This window comes from Hemicordylus capensis, chromosome 1, assembly GCF_027244095.1.
Source record: "Hemicordylus capensis ecotype Gifberg chromosome 1, rHemCap1.1.pri, whole genome shotgun sequence".
NCBI lineage: Eukaryota > Metazoa > Chordata > Lepidosauria > Squamata > Cordylidae > Hemicordylus > Hemicordylus capensis.
In genome coordinates, this window is record NC_069657.1 from 149,890,340 (window position 1) to 149,907,487 (window position 17,148).

At 50.8% G+C, this 17,148-nt stretch overlaps 1 protein-coding gene across 9 annotated transcripts in view; it reads left to right on the forward strand.

The window, feature by feature from the left end:
- Nucleotides 1-16,782, forward strand: part of ZNF142 (zinc finger protein 142) — a 43,208-nt gene extending 26,426 nt beyond the window's left edge. For all 9 annotated transcript variants that reach the window (XM_053283548.1, XM_053283552.1, XM_053283547.1 and 6 more), the window contains 5 exons: nucleotides 266-1,078; nucleotides 1,880-2,057; nucleotides 3,804-7,050; nucleotides 14,075-14,180; nucleotides 16,068-16,782. In XM_053283548.1, the coding sequence (XP_053139523.1) occupies nucleotides 266-1,078; nucleotides 1,880-2,057; nucleotides 3,804-7,050; nucleotides 14,075-14,180; nucleotides 16,068-16,555 (4,832 nt within the window). In that variant the 3' untranslated portion in view covers nucleotides 16,556-16,782. The remainder of the gene's footprint in view (nucleotides 1-265; nucleotides 1,079-1,879; nucleotides 2,058-3,803; nucleotides 7,051-14,074; nucleotides 14,181-16,067) is intronic.
- The last annotated feature ends 366 nt before the right edge of the window (nucleotides 16,783-17,148 follow it).

Sequence of the window (17,148 nt, forward strand, 5' to 3'; positions counted from 1 at the left end):
CACTGTATTCAATGGCTATTGTCCAGAATGCTGTATTTAGTGGCTATTCTCCAGAGAATGCGGATACATTTGCAGGTTGTTCCTCAATTTCCTGAGCTTCCAGGGTGGCTCCATTCTATAATCTCTCTCCACATTTTCTTTAAAGTGCAGAGTGCTTATGGTTCTTGGAGATGGGAGACCAGGAAAGACAGATTTGTGGAGCATTTTTAAAATTCTGGTTCCAAGGGCCTCCACACTGAACTGGGATTTGTTTTTCTTGTTGCAGGAGATGTGGCGGAGGACTCCAGATATGTGTTCAAGACCCACATGTGTCCAGAGTGCAAGCGTTGCTTCAAGAAGCGGACTCATCTGGTGGAACACCTTCACCTGCACTTCCCAGATCCTAGACTGCAGTGCCCAAACTGCCAGAAGTTCTTCACCAGCAAGAGCAAACTGAAGATCCACATGATGCGTGAGACTGGGGAGAAGGCCCATCGCTGCCCACTCTGCCACTACAGCTCTGTGGAGAAAAATGCCCTCAACAGGCACATGGCCAGCATGCACGAGGACATCTCCAACTTCTACTCAGATGTCTACTCTTGCCCAGTGTGCAAAGAGAAGTTCAAGCTCAGCCATGCCCTCAAGGAGCACCTGAAGACCCACAAGGCAGAGCCCAAGCAACTAAGCTGCTTCCAGGCAGGCTGTGACTACTGCACCGAGGACCGCAAGGAGTTCCTGCGGCATGTCAGGGAAGTGCACAGCATCAAAGCCGTGGAGTGCAAGTACTATGCCTGCTCCCTGCTCTTCCCTACTGCTGAGGTCATGGAGGTGCATCGCAAAACACACTATGCCTTTCACTGTCAGCAGTGCGATTTTATCTGCTCCAACAAGCACATCTTCCGCAAGCATAAAAAGCAAGGGCACCCCGGGAGTGAACAGCTCCAGTGCAGCTTCTGCCCTTTTGCTACCTTCAACTCAGTGCAGTTTCATGACCATGTTGGTAAGATGCATGCCAGTGAGAAGATACACAAGTGCACTGAATGCAACTTTGCCACGGCACACAAGAGAGTCCTCATCCGCCACATGTTGCTACACACAGGCAAGTCTTCTTCCTTGCTCACTGATTACTAGAAAAACTCTTGCATCTCTGTTTAGCTTGTGCCTTTGATTCCTGCTGTCCAAAAATGCTGCATCAAGCAGACCTGTAATCCTGAGCAGATAACTTTAGTTGCCAGTCTGTGGCTTAGGTTTGGCCTGTCTGTAAATAGACTGGAATTTGGAGAGTGTTTTGCCCTATCTTTGCCCTTTTCAGCTACAGTTTCTTCCATTCCGCTTCCCCAAAGCACAGAAAGAAGGTATTGAGGGATTTCTCCCATCTTCCTTGCCAATCAGGAAGGACTTTGTGAGAGAGGGAGGCTTAAAAACCAGCTCTAGTTTGAGTGTTCAGAGTTCAGGACATATTCTCCTGGCACACGTTTCTGGCCTTCCAAGGCCCCCCTCACCCGCAAATTCAGCTTCCATCCAGCAAATATTGTGCTTGTTTTTCTTCCTGTTCCACCCTGATCTCTGTCAAGAGTCAGATTTTGCCTTATAAGGAATTGGGAAAATTCAGTAAAATTTCCCCCCCAAAACATATTTGAATAGCAGAATTCTGGTTATAGAATTAAGTAACCTTCAATACAGAATTTAAGACTCCCCAACTGGGTTGCCATCTATATTCAGTGGCAGAGTATTTACAAGTCAGCCATATGCTGTGTGAAAAAATGCTACCACATGTTTTGTTTTGGGAGGGTGTAAAGGAAGGACCATTTTTAAAAATTAACCTGCTGAATTCAAGGCACATGATGGATAGGACTGTTGATCTACAGCTTTTTAGTTTGCTCTGTGACTTTTCTTTTAGGAGAGAAGCCCCACAAATGTGAGCTCTGTGACTTCACTTGCCGAGACGTGAGCTACCTTTCTAAACATATGTTGACCCACTCCGACGATAAGAACTACATGTGCACTGAGTGTGGCTATGTCACAAAGTGGAAGCACTACCTCAACGTTCACATGCGGAAGCACACTGGAGACCTCAGGTAAAGAAGAGAGTCCCCATCTCTTCCCACCCCACTTTCCAGCTTGTCTCTGAAGTTGAATCCAGCCAGAAGAGACTGGCACAACATGCTCATATTGCAAAAACAATTCCTATGCAGACCTGAGGCCATCCTATGGTTAAAGGGTTAGCTGTGGATCAAAATTGGGGGGTGCCCATCCATGTAATGGCAGGTTCATGGGTTGGGCAAGCAATCTTGTTGAGATGAGTGGACCCCATTACACTGATCAGGTGATAATTGCTGTTCTAAGAAGGGTCCTGCTGGATCAGACTAAAGGTCTGTCTAGTCCAATGTCCTGTCTTCCACAGTGGGAAACCTCATGTTTTTGGGAAGCCCACGAGGAGGACCCTCCCCTGCTGTTGCTTCCTGGTAACTGGTATTCAGAGATGTGTACCTCTGAACCTGGAAGCAGCCATCATGTCTGCTTGAATGCCTTGGCACATCACAAGCCCCTAATGAGACTAGTGCTCAACCCCAGTTTAATACGTTTCCTGAGGCACTGATAGCCACATAAGCAGTTTGTTCAAATCTACTGCGTGTCACCACAGACCAGTCTCTTGGGCGGTAGACGTGCAAAATGGGAGCCCAGGTTGGGACGTAGTGGGAGGCTGTGATCTCTTTTGCTTTGCCATCAGAAGGTGTGGACTTGCCTTCTACGGCCAACAGCTGAGGCGTATGCTCAGACTCGCTACAGGCCGGACTGGTTGGGAACAAGATGAGGAAGTGTCCTGATGCTTTGGTAACCTGGGTTGTACTCTGGGGCTGATGGATCTAATCCTGGAAGTTACACCAAGTGTTTGCCAGTTGATGGCAGTAGAATCCACCAGGAGGCAGCAACGAATCCAAAAAATGGTCACCAGGGAAACATGGCCGCAGTCCTTGGCACATTAACTCTCTAGGAAGTTATGTTGAACACAGTGGGACTAACTTGTGAGCAAACATGCTTAGGACTGCTTTTAGATGTTGTTGATCTTCTTAGGACTTGTACAGATGACAGGTTTTCAGAGACATGGAAGTGCTCTAAGTTTGTTCCCCATGCCCCCCTTTTTTTTTGGTTTGGTAAAGGATGGTTTTTTATTTTCTTCAGCAAATGAGCACCAGTTAGGCACTTTAGAAAAAGTGGCATGCAAATCTGTGCATTCCCATATCAATTATCCACCCTTTAAAATTTAATTTTCTTTTTAAAAAAAATCTATTTTCTTACTTTTTAAAGGTATACTTTTTCTCTCCTGTACACACTTCTGAGGTTTAAAAAACAAGAAATGTGAATAGTCTTACTGTGGGGCTGGGGAAGTCTCTCTCATTTCTCCATTATCATGATCACACTGCTATTACAAGAACAGAGCTAAAAGAAGCCACTCCCATTGTCCAGAAAGAGTGTGACCATTTGTTTAAGCCCTTGCTTGCAAGCTCAGGATATGGGTGTCTGCCCCATCCATAGAACTGAACTCTGAAAGAGCTCACAAGCAGACGTGAGAGCCCTGGGGTCTGGACCCGGGAAACTCGTGTTTAAATCCCAGCTCAGCTGTGATGCAAGTCCTCCTGAGCAAGCAGTTCCTCTCAGTGTGTAAAATGTGGCCTGATGGCTAGTTTCACAGGGCTTGTTGGTTGGTGGTGACATCTCAGAAGTGCTCTGTTCAGTAAAAGAACTGCGGAAGCAGTAATGTGCTAGTATCTTTTCCCTGCCCATGTTTCTGAAGACTTGACCCACTTTTGTTCTCTCACCAGGTACCAGTGTAACCAGTGTCCCTACCGCTGCCATCGGGCTGACCAGCTGAGCAGCCACAAGCTGCGCCACCAGGGCAAGTCGTTGATCTGTGAAGTGTGTGGCTTTGCTTGTAAGCGCAAGTACGAGCTGCAGAAGCACATGCAGGCAAAGCACTCCCAGGACTACCAGACACCCATCTTCCAGTGCCAGTACTGCAGCTACCAAACGAAGTACAAGCAAGCCTTATTCAACCACGAGAACTGCAAGCACACCAAACAGAGGGAGTTCCGTTGTGCTCTGTGCCTTTACCGCACCTTCAGCAACACTAGCCTCTTCTTCCACAAGCGCAAGGTCCATGGCTATGTGCCTGGTGACAAGGGTTGGCAGGAGAACTATGCCAGCAGAGAGCTTGAGGTCAGCTCCACCAAAGTGCTGCTCAGCTACAACCTTGCCATGACCCTACACTCGGAGTCTAGCCCCTCTCTGCTTGAGAAAGAGCCCTGGCATGACAAAGCCAAATCCCTTGTTCCCGAAGCCCAGGAAGAGGACTGCCACCAAGAGGCGTTCATTGTGCCTCTCTTTGAGAATGAAGGCAGTACTGAGTTGGTAAGAGAAGAAGCTGTGGGAGGGCAAGGTGGGGCCCCTTCAGAGGATGTGTCCTCTTCAGAGGAAGTCCCCGTGAAAGCTGTTCCTGAGAGCCCAGGGGAACTAGGCGGGGCCAGCAAGCCAGTTCAGAGTTGCACTCTGCACTTGGAGACTCTGTGTAACTCGGACCTGGCTCTGGAGCACTTGGCTGAAGAGATGTCTACTGCTCTGCCAGAGAACAGGGAGGCTCTGAACAGCAGGGAAGTGGCCTCAGCCTACGAAGTGATAGACTCCAGAGATTCCCTTGTCCTGGAAGACAGCAGTCCTGCCCTTGAAGATATTCCTGATTTTGAGGAGGAGACGGAGGTCCATGGAGATGGAGAGACGGAGAAAGATTTTGGTTCTGGTGCTGGTGAGAGCAGTGGAAAGGAGACACAGGAAGATCTGGGGGGTCATATGAAAGATGGGCAGGACTTGGTGCTTTTGCAGACACCACCCTGCCCTGAGCAGGGAGAGCCAAGGCCTGGTCAAGTGCAGGAGGCTTGGTCAGATGTGTCAAAGCAGGACTCTCTCCAACCCGATGCCAGCCATCACATTTCCCTTGCCCCAGAGGATGCACTTGTCCCCTCTGAAGAGGATTCCCAGTCAGAGTCTGTGCTCAAAGCTCTAAGGAGGCAGGACAAAGAGCAGGCGGAAACCCTGGTCCTGGAAGGGAGGGTGCAGATGCTGGTGGTTCAGTCTGAGAGTCAGGTTTTCAGGTGCGAGAAGTGCTCCTACATCACCAGGAAGGAGAAGTCCATGTTGGTGCACTGCAGAACTGGCTGCCAGAGTAAGAAATCCCCCTTGGTGTGCCAGGAGTGTGGGGCTGTTTTCAAGCAACAGAGAGGGTTGACTACTCATCTCCTTAAGAAGTGCCCAGTCCTCATGAAAAAGAGGAGCGGGAAAGCCGCCTCCCTAGACCAGCCTGCTGCTAGACAGCCCAGTGACAAGGGCCTGGACTCAGCAGAGGCAAAGGAGAATGGTGCAGGAGTCTTGGATGAAGCAGCAGTGAGCAAGCTGCAAAAAGCATCCTGGGAAGTAGAACTGAGGCCTGTTACTGCAGGGTCTGTGGCCATTGCACTTCCTGGCCCACAGTCCTTGGCCACCAGTGTGCAGAATAAGCCATCTCAGGGTGTCCCTGGAACGATGGTGGAAGAACAGATGCCGCAAGCTATCGTAGATGCTGCTTCCTGCCACCCAGAGAAGTATTGCCTGGAGCAGGGCAAGTTCCACTGTAAATCCTGCTCCTTTGTCTGTTCCCGAATGTCCACGATCTGCTCCCATGTCGAGGAGGGCTGCCGTGGGCTGGAGCAGTCCCGGTGTCCTAAGTGCTCCAAGCCATTCCGCTCCAAGAGGGCCCTAAAGAGCCACCAGTCGGAGGCACATGTTGAATCGCCTCCCGCCAAGCTGCTTGAAGGAAGCGACAGCCCCACGCCCCCAGAGGAAGGAGAGAAGCGAGAGAATGGCCAGGTCAGCCGGGAGGAGTTGGGCCAGCCTGATGAACTGGCAGGGGCGATGTCTTCCCCTCCAGTCCCCCGACGCAAGAGGCGGCACTTCTCCTGCCCAACCTGCCCTTTCACGTGCCACCAGGAACGCGCCCTGAAGACCCACAAGAAGCGAGGCTGCCTGAAGCTGGGCGAGTTTCGCTGCACGCTGTGCCCCTTCACCTCCAAGGCTCCTGCAGCCCTGCGGCTCCACCGCAAGCTCCACCGGAAGTACTACAGCGCGCGGCCCCAGCTGGCCTGCCGCCAGTGCGACTTCACCTGCAAGCAGGTGCGCTGCCTGCGCCAGCATGTGCGCATCAAGCACGAAGGCGTGAAGCCTCACAAGTGCCCTTACTGCGAGTTCAGCACCACCCGGCGCTACCGCCTGGATGCCCACCAGTCTTTGCACACCGGGGTGGGCCGCATTGCCTGTCCTACCTGTGGCCAGACCTTTGGGACCAACTCCAAGCTGCGCATCCACCGCTTACGTGTCCACGAGAAGAAGCCCACCCACTTCTGCCCACTTTGTGACTACAGTGGCTACATCCAGAATGACATCACCCGCCACGTCAACAGCTGCCACCAAGGAGAGCTGAACTTTGCTTGCTCCCACTGCGAAGCCCGCTTCAGTTCGGAAACGGCCCTCAAGCAGCACGCTCTGCGGCAGCATGAGGAGAAGGTCTCCTACGGCTGCCCTCGCTGCGCCTTTGTCTGCCACAGTGAGGCCACCCTGAAGTGCCACGCCCAGAAGCAGCACCCCCACCTGGAGTGTGCTACCTGTAAGGAGACGCTGGCCACTCGGGAGGAGCTGGAGGAGCATAAGAAGCTCCACTTCAGCCACCGCTGCGATTGCTGCAGCTTTGCAGCCAAGGAGAGGCAGCAGCTGGTGAGCCACTACTTGGAGGCCCACGAGCCCTCGGTGGAGGAGGAGGAGAGGCCCCTCAAGTGCTCCTTCTGTGACTTCGCCTGCCACCACCAGCTGGTTTTTGACCACCACGTGAAGGGCCATGGCGGGACCCGTGTCTACAAGTGCTCCGACTGCGAGTACACCACCAAGAACAAGCAAAAGATTACGTGGCACATCCGCATCCATACTGGGGAGAAGCCTTACAAGTGCCACCTGTGCCAGTATGCCTGTGCTGACCCTTCTCGCCTCAAGGTAAGACCTTTCATGGGAGGGCTGGCAATAGGTCAGTGCCGGGAAGGGTGTCTGAAGCTCACCGTGACAATTAAATGGGCACTGCAAAGGGCCAGGCGGTTGGGTGCAGATTATCCAAAAGGGTAAATTGCTTTAAGGTTGGAAGTGGGCACTGAGATTCTGTAACCTAGGGAACCTCTCCCCAAGGTCTAAACCCACTGCAAGGAATTCCTTCCCATCAGTAATGGGTCACACTATATGGACCAAGTGTCTTTTTTTCCCATATGGTGGTCCTGCCCAATGTCTGTTTCTTATTAGCAGGGATCTTACTTCCAAGTAATTTTGTTTTGGTTCAACTTCCTTTATCTGATTGAATTACTCTTGTGGAAGGAGAGTTTCTCAAAACATCATCTAATGCAATCTCCCTGCAATGAAAGGCCATTATAAAACTGCTGTGGCTGCCTGGGTTGTTGTTTTTTAACAGCTCAGTTAGACTTCCTGTGCTTCTGATTTTGTGCTCTCTTGAAATCTTTTAACTCTCCTCTGCATTCCATCCAATCCCATCTTCCACCTCTGTATGAACTTTAAAAGGTGGACTTTAGAGTTTCTGTTGAGTCTCGTTTTTATCCAGGAAAAATGTTATGGGTGAGACCCACGTTGATCCAGAAAAAAAGTAAGGTATACTTATGACACTCTATGTAAATTCAGGTTTGCTTCTGGGATTCTTGAATGCCATTCAGTCTTTACTGTGTTCAGTCTCCCAGTCTTTATGTAAGAGGACTGTCACATCCCTGTTGGCGGCTTTTAAATTACTGTTGCGTTGATGGGATAAGTGCACTCCTATTTATTTATTCATTCTCTGCTGCTGCAATCCAGGGGCATCTCTTGAGTGGGTTATGCTTGTCCACGTGGCTCACTAAAGGCAGGACTATGCAGATGAGTTAGTGTTTAACTAGCCAATCCGCACAGAGCATCTGTGCGCTCTTTGGGGCTGGCTGTTCCCTTCTCTCTCCTGCCCCACTCTCCCTCCCTCCCTTCTGCCCCACACTCTTGCCTCTCTTCCCCTCCCTCCCACCCCACTCTCTCTTGCCCTCCCTCCCCCTCCCACCCCTCTCTCTCACCCTCCCCTCCCTCTCACCCTCCTGCCCCAGTCTCTCCTGCCCTCCCTCCCCTCCCCCTGCTCCTCCCTCTTGCCCTCCCCCCTGCCCCACTCCCTCTTGCCCTCCCCCCTGCCCCACTCCCTCTCCCATGGGCTCCTTCTGGCCTGGCCAGCGCACTTGGCCGAGAGCCGCCTCCGCGGCCTGTCCCGTCGGCGGGCCCGCCACACCAAGTGCTCCCTCCGCGGCCTGCCGTGCCCGCTGCCGCTGCCGCTGCTTGTCAGTCTTTGCGGCCAGCGACAGGCCAGCCACCTCTCCCCCCACCCCTACCTTCTGCCCCAGTATCGGGGCTGGCTGGCCACCAGCCAGCCGCCTCACCACCTTGGCTGGGCCCGCCACCGCTTCGCCGCGGCCGGGCTGGGCCCATGGCCACCACCCGCCGCCCTCCAGCGGCCATGGCTCGCAGGGGCCAATTCTCCTCCTCCTGGGTGTGCCAGCCAATCAGGCGCCTCTGCAGCCCAGCCAATCAGCTGGGCTGTCAGGACGCATTTTCCCTGGCACACCCAGGAGAGATAGATAGATAGATAGATAGATAGATAGACAGACAGACAGACAGACAGACAGACAGCTGGATGAATATAGCCCCACCCAGTTCTTTTAGTCTTGCGTGGCTCCAGGGCAGTTTTTTTTCAGCTCTTCCTCGCTGACTAATCCTCCCTTTCTCTTTCACTTTTCCAGTCTCCTCTCCTCCTGGTCCCCCCCCCCTTTTGCCCTCTAGTCTTGCCTGCTTTGTTTGTTCTCTCCTGCTTAGTTTGTTCTTTCCCTCCCTCCTCCCTCCCTAGCCCGGGTGGGCCATTTACTGAACTTTTCTTTCTCTTCTTGCATGGACCATGCCAACTGTGTGATCCACATTAGAGTGCTGAAGGGGAAATTCCAAGCAGGCCTTCCTCGGGCCATCCAGGCAGCCAGCAAGCTCCCCCAGAGGCTGAAGAGCCAAGCCTGCCGAGAAGGAGGGGAGAGCCCAGAGCAGAGCACACGCCCAGCTCAACAGCTGATGGGTGGTGCTCCGGAGCTTCTGCCCACTCAATTGGGCATGTTTTTCTGCAGGGAGCCAGGCCCCGAACTTGCTCCCACCCACCGCCTGCTCCCCAGGCTAAGTGCCCTCACAAAAGAAAGTGCTGTTGCTCTCGCCCGCTCACCAAAGCCTTGCTGAGCATGCGACTGCTAGACCTGAACCCCTACTGGCTCCAATGTCCTTCACAAGTGACCAGCAGAGCACACCAACGGAAAAACGCCACACCACCTCCAGTGCACGGCGACAGCTGGGAGCGTGAGAACAGCCATGGAGCAGGAAAGGCCTCCACCACTACCCAAACCGTGGTCCCCAGGAGCACTTCTGCTAGAGCTGGTGCCCAGGTGGTGAGCTCAGCCCATGCTTGCCCTTCTGATTTAACCCCCACCCAAGGGCCCTCAGGGGGATCCATCCCTTGCTAACCCACTCCTGTGCAACAGTCTTTTGACCAAATGCCCTCTGATATGCCACCTTCCTGGTTCTCCTCATTTGAAGATATTTTGGTGCATTCTTTTGAATGTTATGATAAACTAAGATTTTTTTAAAAAGAGGAAGCATTCTAGGGGAGACCCTTCCTCTTCCTCCAGCACTTTGTCTTCTGTTTCTGAGGCTCCAATCCCTAAGAAGGCAAAGAAAAAGCATTAAAAAGCATTTTTAACACATTAAAAGGGCAAAAAGGGGAGATCTAAGTCAAAACAGAGGGAAAAGGGCACCCACTCTTCCGAAATCTCAGACCGTGACTCACCAGACCCTGGGGGCCCATGCCCAGAATGCCAGTGGGACCCCCCAGGCGGGACTCCTCGGAACACTCCAAACAAACCTCCATCTGTTCCAGTACCTGCTATTCCCTTGGATGCAGACCTTTTGCCAAGGGGAGACACCCCAGAAGATCCTGGAGACCCCTTGGTGGGGACTGACCCTGACCACCCAGATAAAGGGGGGCGGACTGGTCAGATGGGCAAGAATCGGAGGGTGCGGAAGCCTCCTCCCAAGACTTTTTCAGTCATTGGACTTTGTCCCATTACTGTCCAAGGCCATACATACATGGGCTTGGCTTTACCTACCCCTCAGGAATCCCAGCCCCTGAGTAGAAGTGCTATGGTGTTTCCTGGACCTAAATCAAACAATATGATGCTTCCAGTCCCTAAGCACTTCATTGAGTCTTCAAAAGGAGAATAGACATTTTCCACATCTAATAGGAAGGCAGTGGCAATAGCCAACAACAGCAAGGGGGAAGTTTTTTTTAATACACCCCCACAGACACTCCAGTGGCCCGATGATTTTCTGGCTCTGTCATCTCCAGGGATGCAGAGTTTGCACTCAAAGACCCTGCAGACAAACAAATGGAAGGGGCCATGAAAAGGTCACATGAATCCGCTGCCTTAGCGATGAGAGCTTCAACAGCTGCCTCCATGATAGCCCAAGCAAGCGCTTCTCATATGACAACCTGATCCAGGACTCCATCTCAGACCCCACCCATTTGAGGCAAACTCTGCTAAAATTGCACAAGTCACAGGCGTTTATAACTGATTCCACCCTAGATGCTATTAGATTTGTATCAAAGGCAGGAGCTGCTTCAGTTCTGGGCTGTTGAAACCTGTGGTTAAAATAGTGACATGTGGATGCGACCTCTAAGGCCAAACTTACTGCCGTGCCCTTTGCTGGGGAAAATATTTGGGGGGATACAACCTTAAAGGATCTCCTTGTTGAATCAAAAGATAAGAAAAAGGTGATGCTCTCTCCAATGTGTATACAGGATTGCCCACAGGGGAGGTGGGTGTTTTTTTTGCCAACCCTTTTGCTCCTTTCAGTCTTCCTTGCTTGCAGGGATAGGGGTTTCAGGTCTCAATGAACCTTCTGGAACAGGTCCTGGGCCTCCAGACAGGGGTTTGGGAACAGGGCAGCCTTCGCAGCCCAGAATAAGCAAGCCAAACAGCAATTTTGATTTGGCCAGGGTGCCCCTGGGAGGTTGCCTCTCCTCTCACTTTCACATCTGGGAGGGTACCACCTCAGACCGTTGGGTGATCAGCATCATCAAAAGGGGTTACTACAAAGAACCAACCAAAAATCCTCCTCGCTGCTTCCTTCCCACACCAACCTCCCACCTCCACTCCAAGCACAAGGGTCTCAAAGAGGTGATCCAGCACCTCTTATCAATTGGGGCAATAGAACTAGTGCCAGCGGAACAGGGAGCAGGATTATATTCCATTATCTTCACAGTGCCCGGCAGTGGGGGGAGGGGGAGAGAAAAAAGATGGCTCCCTGCGGGTTCTGGACCTAAAATACCTCAACCGCCTCATGAAAAAGAGAAAGTTCCACAAGGAATCACTCAGGTCAGTTGTGGAAGCCCTGTACAATCTACTTTCTAGCTTCAATAGACCTCAAGGAAGCTTATCTGCACATCCCAATTCACCAAGACAGTTGTTCTCTGCTCTGCTTCCTCTACACAGGAAAGCACTCCCAATACAGGGCGCTGCCTTTCAGCCTATCCTCAGCCCCTCACATATTCACAAAGACCCTGGCACCAGTTATAGCACATTTCTGACTCACAAGAGTCAGGATATTTGTTTACCTGGAAGACTTGTTGGTCCAATTTCCATCCCTACGGTCTGCCCAGAAGGACCTCAACACCACTCTACAGGTCCTCCAGAACCATGGCTTTCTAGTCAAAAGAGAGAAAAGCCAGTTACACCCATCGCACCAACTGCTGCATCTGGGCATCATAATGGACACACGAAGGGACAAGCTCTTCCTACCGCCAGAACGCAGGATCACCCTGGAGATGGAACTCCCATCAGGCCCTAGTAAGGAGATCCCTGCCATTGCTGTCCTTATTCAGGATCCTGGGACTGATGATGGCAACCTTGGGATCCGTTCTGTGGGCACGTTTCCATCAGACCTTGCAGTGGTTTCTGCTTCCCTATCACCTGGAAATTGCCGTGAAATCCAACAGACGGGTGACCCTTCCATCCCCAATACTGCACTCCCTGAGATGGTGGGACTGCACCTCCATACCTCTCCGTGGGAAAGGAGTTCCTGGGTGCTCCTCAGGTCATCATAACCATGGACAGAAGTGAGCACGGGTGGGGCACCCACTGCCTACACTAATCGGTTCAAAGAAAGTGGCCATCACCAAAAAACAAGACAGCATCAACTGGCTGGAACTCGGGGTGATACAGATGGCACTTCTGGCATTCCAACACGTAGTCCACAATCGATATGTGCTGATCTGTACGGACAACACCACAGTGAAAGTGCATGTAAACCGCCAGGTCAAAGTTTCTCCAGGCGGAAGTGATTCTCCTGTTCCTGTGGGCTGAACAACAGCTGGTGTCCATAACTACCCACGATGTACAAGGCGAACTGAACATGATGGTGCACTGGCTCAGCAGGAGGGAAATTCTCCCAGGAGAATGGAGACTGAACCCGGAGGGTTCAACCTTCCTGGTGGGTCTTATCTCAGGGGGATCAAAACGTTCCAGGCTGCGTCACCCAGGCTGTGTCACTTGAAACGCTTCCTCAGGGGTGCAACACTTATTTTTCCCCCAGTAGTGCACTGATTCCCTTCCTGGAATTTACATACGGCCCTAAAGGCCCTTCAGGGTTCTCCATTTGAACCAATTCAATCTATCCCATTGCGTCTTCTGACCCTAAAACTTGCCTTTTCAATAGCTTCAGCACACAGGGTGTCTGAACTTCAGGCACTTTCAGTCCATAAGAACCTTTGCATATTTTCTGAAAACTGTGTGGCTCATCCTTGACCCTTTTTTCTGCCCCAAGGTGGCTTTTCCTTTTCACTTGTCACAGGTCGTAATCTTGCCTCCCTTTAGTCCAAAGCCGGTACATCCGATGGAAAAGGCTTGGCACAAATTGGATGTCCATAGGTGCCTGAAGGCATACATGAAACGCACAAAGCACATTCATTCTACTGAGTCCTCGTTCATATCCTTTTTGTTTTGGAAAATGGGCCAGGCCGTTACCTCTGCCATAGCTCAGTGGCTCAAGGCGTGCATAACCGTGGCATGTGAAACTCAGAAACTTAGGGCCCCCACTAAAGTGTTTGCCAATTAGACTAGGGCTGCCGCCCTTCAGCTGCATTCTCCATGAACTCTCCAATCCAAGACATCTGCAGGGCCGCTACATGGAGATCTCCATCTACTTTTATGAGGCACTATAAATTGGATTCCTTTCCCTCTGCTCAAGCAGCATTTGGGAGGTGGGTACAGCAGCAGGTCCTTCCTTTGGAGTAGGCGGGGTGCTCCCCCCACCCCAGCTGGGATGAGGGCTATGATATGTCTCCACTCAAGGGACACCCTTGGCTTGCAGCAGCAGCAGAGAATGGAGCATTGGTTCACTTCCCATGAAGGCGGCTTCTTTCTGTTGCATCCAATGGCGTCTCAACCCACCCTTCAGCACCTGTGCCTACTCTGCAGGGACCTTAGAGGAGTGTTGCTAAATTAGCTGGCTGCAGTACAAGAAACATACTGTTTGTTTCCCCTTTTTGTTAGCTCTCTGGACACACTTTCATTTTTTACTAGTGTCTTCCAGCAGAATAGTTGGAATTTCTTTATTTTTTTGAGTGTTGGAATTTTTAAGTATGTTTTACCTGTTAGAGACATGTTTTTTATTCTTCAAAGTACTCTTGGCTATCTTGGCCTAAAAGAACTGGGTGGGACTATACTCTCTGGGTGGGGCTATTAAACACTCTTAACTCATCTGCATAGTCCTGCCTGTAGTGAGCCATATGGACAAGCATAACCCACTCACTCCTTTTCTCTGGCTTGGATCAGGTTTATAATAATCAATGAAAGCTATAATGTCTGTGTGGTCAGTGTCTTATGTGTGACCTCTGACCTTTCTTTCCTTGTTTACCCAGTATCACATGCGCATCCACAAGGAAGAGAGGAAGTACCTTTGCCCAGAATGTGGCTACAAGTGCAAGTGGGTGAATCAGCTGAAGTACCACATGACAAAGCATACAGGTAAATGCTAGTCTGAAGTAAGGAGGGCTGGGCATTTGGGGCCAGAAAATGTACCTCTCTCAGGAGGGTAAAGCTTTGCAGTGCAGTTTCTCCTCTTCATGCACAGTTGGGAAGAATTGGAGAGAAAAAAGCAGCACATGGCAACCAGAACAAGGGGCCGGCAGCCACCTCCCAATACTCATTTGCAAAGCTGCCATACAGGACAATTGTGATCACAGTGTCTAGAAGATTGTTTGGCTCTCAAAGTGAACGTGACGTGTAGCGAGTCCTAGAGATTAGGGGGCATGACTTTGTCACTCACTGTACTTCTCCGAATTCCAATGTGACCACGTATATAACTCCCGTCTCTCCACTCCTTCACCAAGGTCCTGTGCATCTGCTTGCATCCCTGCTACTCCAGTCCTTGCTGCCTTCCTTGCCCCCATCCATATTCTGTAAAACCATTACTTTTGCATTTGGAATGTTTATGAAAGGTCTTCCTGTCTCATCTGTTCTGAAATTTTTATGCAAAAATACAGATACACTCTCCATGTTACTGTGGAGGAAATATTTCTAGAATTGCTTTAATTGTCTGGCAGCAATTAATGAGGCATTTTGTGGGGGGTACCAGCAGCACGGGAGCTACCTAATGGCATAGCAGGAAATGACTTGACTAGCAAGCCAAAGGTTGCTGGTTCGAATCCCCGCTGGTATGTTTCCCAGACGATGGGAAACACCTATATCGGGCAGCAGCGATATAAGAAGATGCTGAAAGGAATCATCTCATACTGTGTGGGACGAGGCAATGGCAAACCTCTCCTGTATACTACCAAAGACAACCACAGGGCTCTGTGGTAGCCAGGAGTCAACACTGACTCGACGGCACACTTTACCTTTAACAACAGCACCAGGCTAGTGGAAATAGGGGGCACCCAACCTGAACTTGATGAGCTGCTTGTGCAGGAAGAAACCTAGTTTACTGTGCTCTGGGTGGGTTGGCAAGAGACAGATAATGTGAGGCTCTGGAGATAAGCATGGTGTAGTGGTTAGAGTGCTGGGCTAGGACTGGGGAGAGCCGAGTTCAGATCCCCATTCAGCCATGATACTTGCTGGGTGACTCTGGGCCAGTCATGTGTGTCTCAGCCTAACCTATTTCACAGGGTTGTTGTGAGGATACAGTACTCTGGGCTCCTTGGAGGTAGAGCATAATATAAATGTAAAGATAGATAGATAGATAGAATGATCCTGGGTGATACTTCCGGCGCTAGGCCCCGTGTGGGGACAAATTAGTGAAGGGCTGAATAGAGCTTTTGGTATATGGGATAGCACTTGTTCACAGGAATTTTGAAGTGCATATCTGACTCCTGGCATTTAATATGTACAGACCAAAGACATTGGCACCAGTTCTTTGCCTTTCCTGTACATTTGGGGTGATTTGTGGGAGCACTGCAGTCTGACCAGCTCACTTGCCATGGAAGGATAATTCCACTTTCCACACATATGGATTTGGACTGATAATGCTGAGTTCTTATGCCAATGAACCATTAAGACTCAGTTACTTTTATTTATATGAGAGAGTGTTCCTGAAGGGTGGAGTTTGGACAACTGAGTCTGTTTTCATGAGCTGGTTGTTTGTAGCTATAGTCTGAGGCCAAAGTAGAGGGCCGAGGTGCAAGGCTGGAATTTGGGGGCCCTGCTTTCCCCAGTCGATGTGCCATTTTCAAGCTCCAGCCAGTAGATTCCTCCATTTCCAGTGGAACACAGAGGAGCAAGGTTGAGATTTTGGAGAACAGACTATGTATGGTTAGGGGCTTGGTTTTGATAATGACGCAGTGTCACTCTCATGAAATTTCCTCTGCTTCTGCAGCCCATGATATTTTAGTGTGTCCCTCTCTGCTTCCCACACAGGACTCAAGCCATACCAGTGTGATGAGTGCAAATACTGTACCAACCGTGCTGACGCCCTGCGTATTCACAAAGAAACACGCCACCGTGAGGCCCGCTCTTTCATCTGTGAACAGTGCGGGAAGGCCTTTAAAACCCGCTTTCTCCTCAAGACACACTTAAAGAAGCACAGTGAGGAGAAGCCCTACGTCTGCAACGTGTGCTACAGGGGCTTCCGGTGGGCAGCTGGCTTGCGTCATCACTATCTTACCCACACCAACGAGCACCCCTTCTTCTGCCGCTACTGCAGCTATAAGGCCAAGCAGAAGTTCCAAGTGATCAAGCATCTGCAGAGACACCACCCTGATCAAGGAGGAACAGAGGGGGATCTCAGCAAAGGGGTGGGCAAGGACCCCAGCACGTTGACTGTCCATCTGCATGATGTTCAGCTGGAAATTTCCTCTTCCAAGCATCCTGACGAGGGTGAAGCCCAGGTGTCACCACATGGCTAAATGCAGCCAGAGAGAATGAACATACAAGTCAAGACTGCTTTGCTATCATTTCCGTGAGCCAGAGGAGGACAGAATCCTAGTCCTGTCCAAGCCATTTCAAGCCCACTAGGGCAAACACAGGCCGCTCTAGGTCAAGTGTATGCACTTGTGTATGTTATGTTTATAGGCATATCTGTATATGGGATGTAAAATATGTGTATAAAAGGGATGTCTAGCCTTGTTTGCAATTTTGATGGCAGTGAATCTGTTTGGGGTTGTGTACTAAGGTGAGGGAGGAGCCACATATCGTCAAGCCTCTGTGGCAGAGTGGTGAGAAGACGGATCCTGGCTTTTGCCCAAGGGCCCAAGTATCATCTTTTTTGTAAATATAACCGGGCTATACTTTCTTCTTCTTCTTTGCATCCCACAGGATGCACGGATCTAAGTGGGTGCATGTTATATGAACTTATTTTTACATGCAACAGAGATCCCCCATCTTCATTCAGCAAATATACCAAGGGCAGTACAGGGATGCAGAGTATGCAAGGTCTCCCCCCCCCACTTAAACATAGTCTGCCGTGGGTTATACTTAGGTGCAGGTTATACTTGTGGGT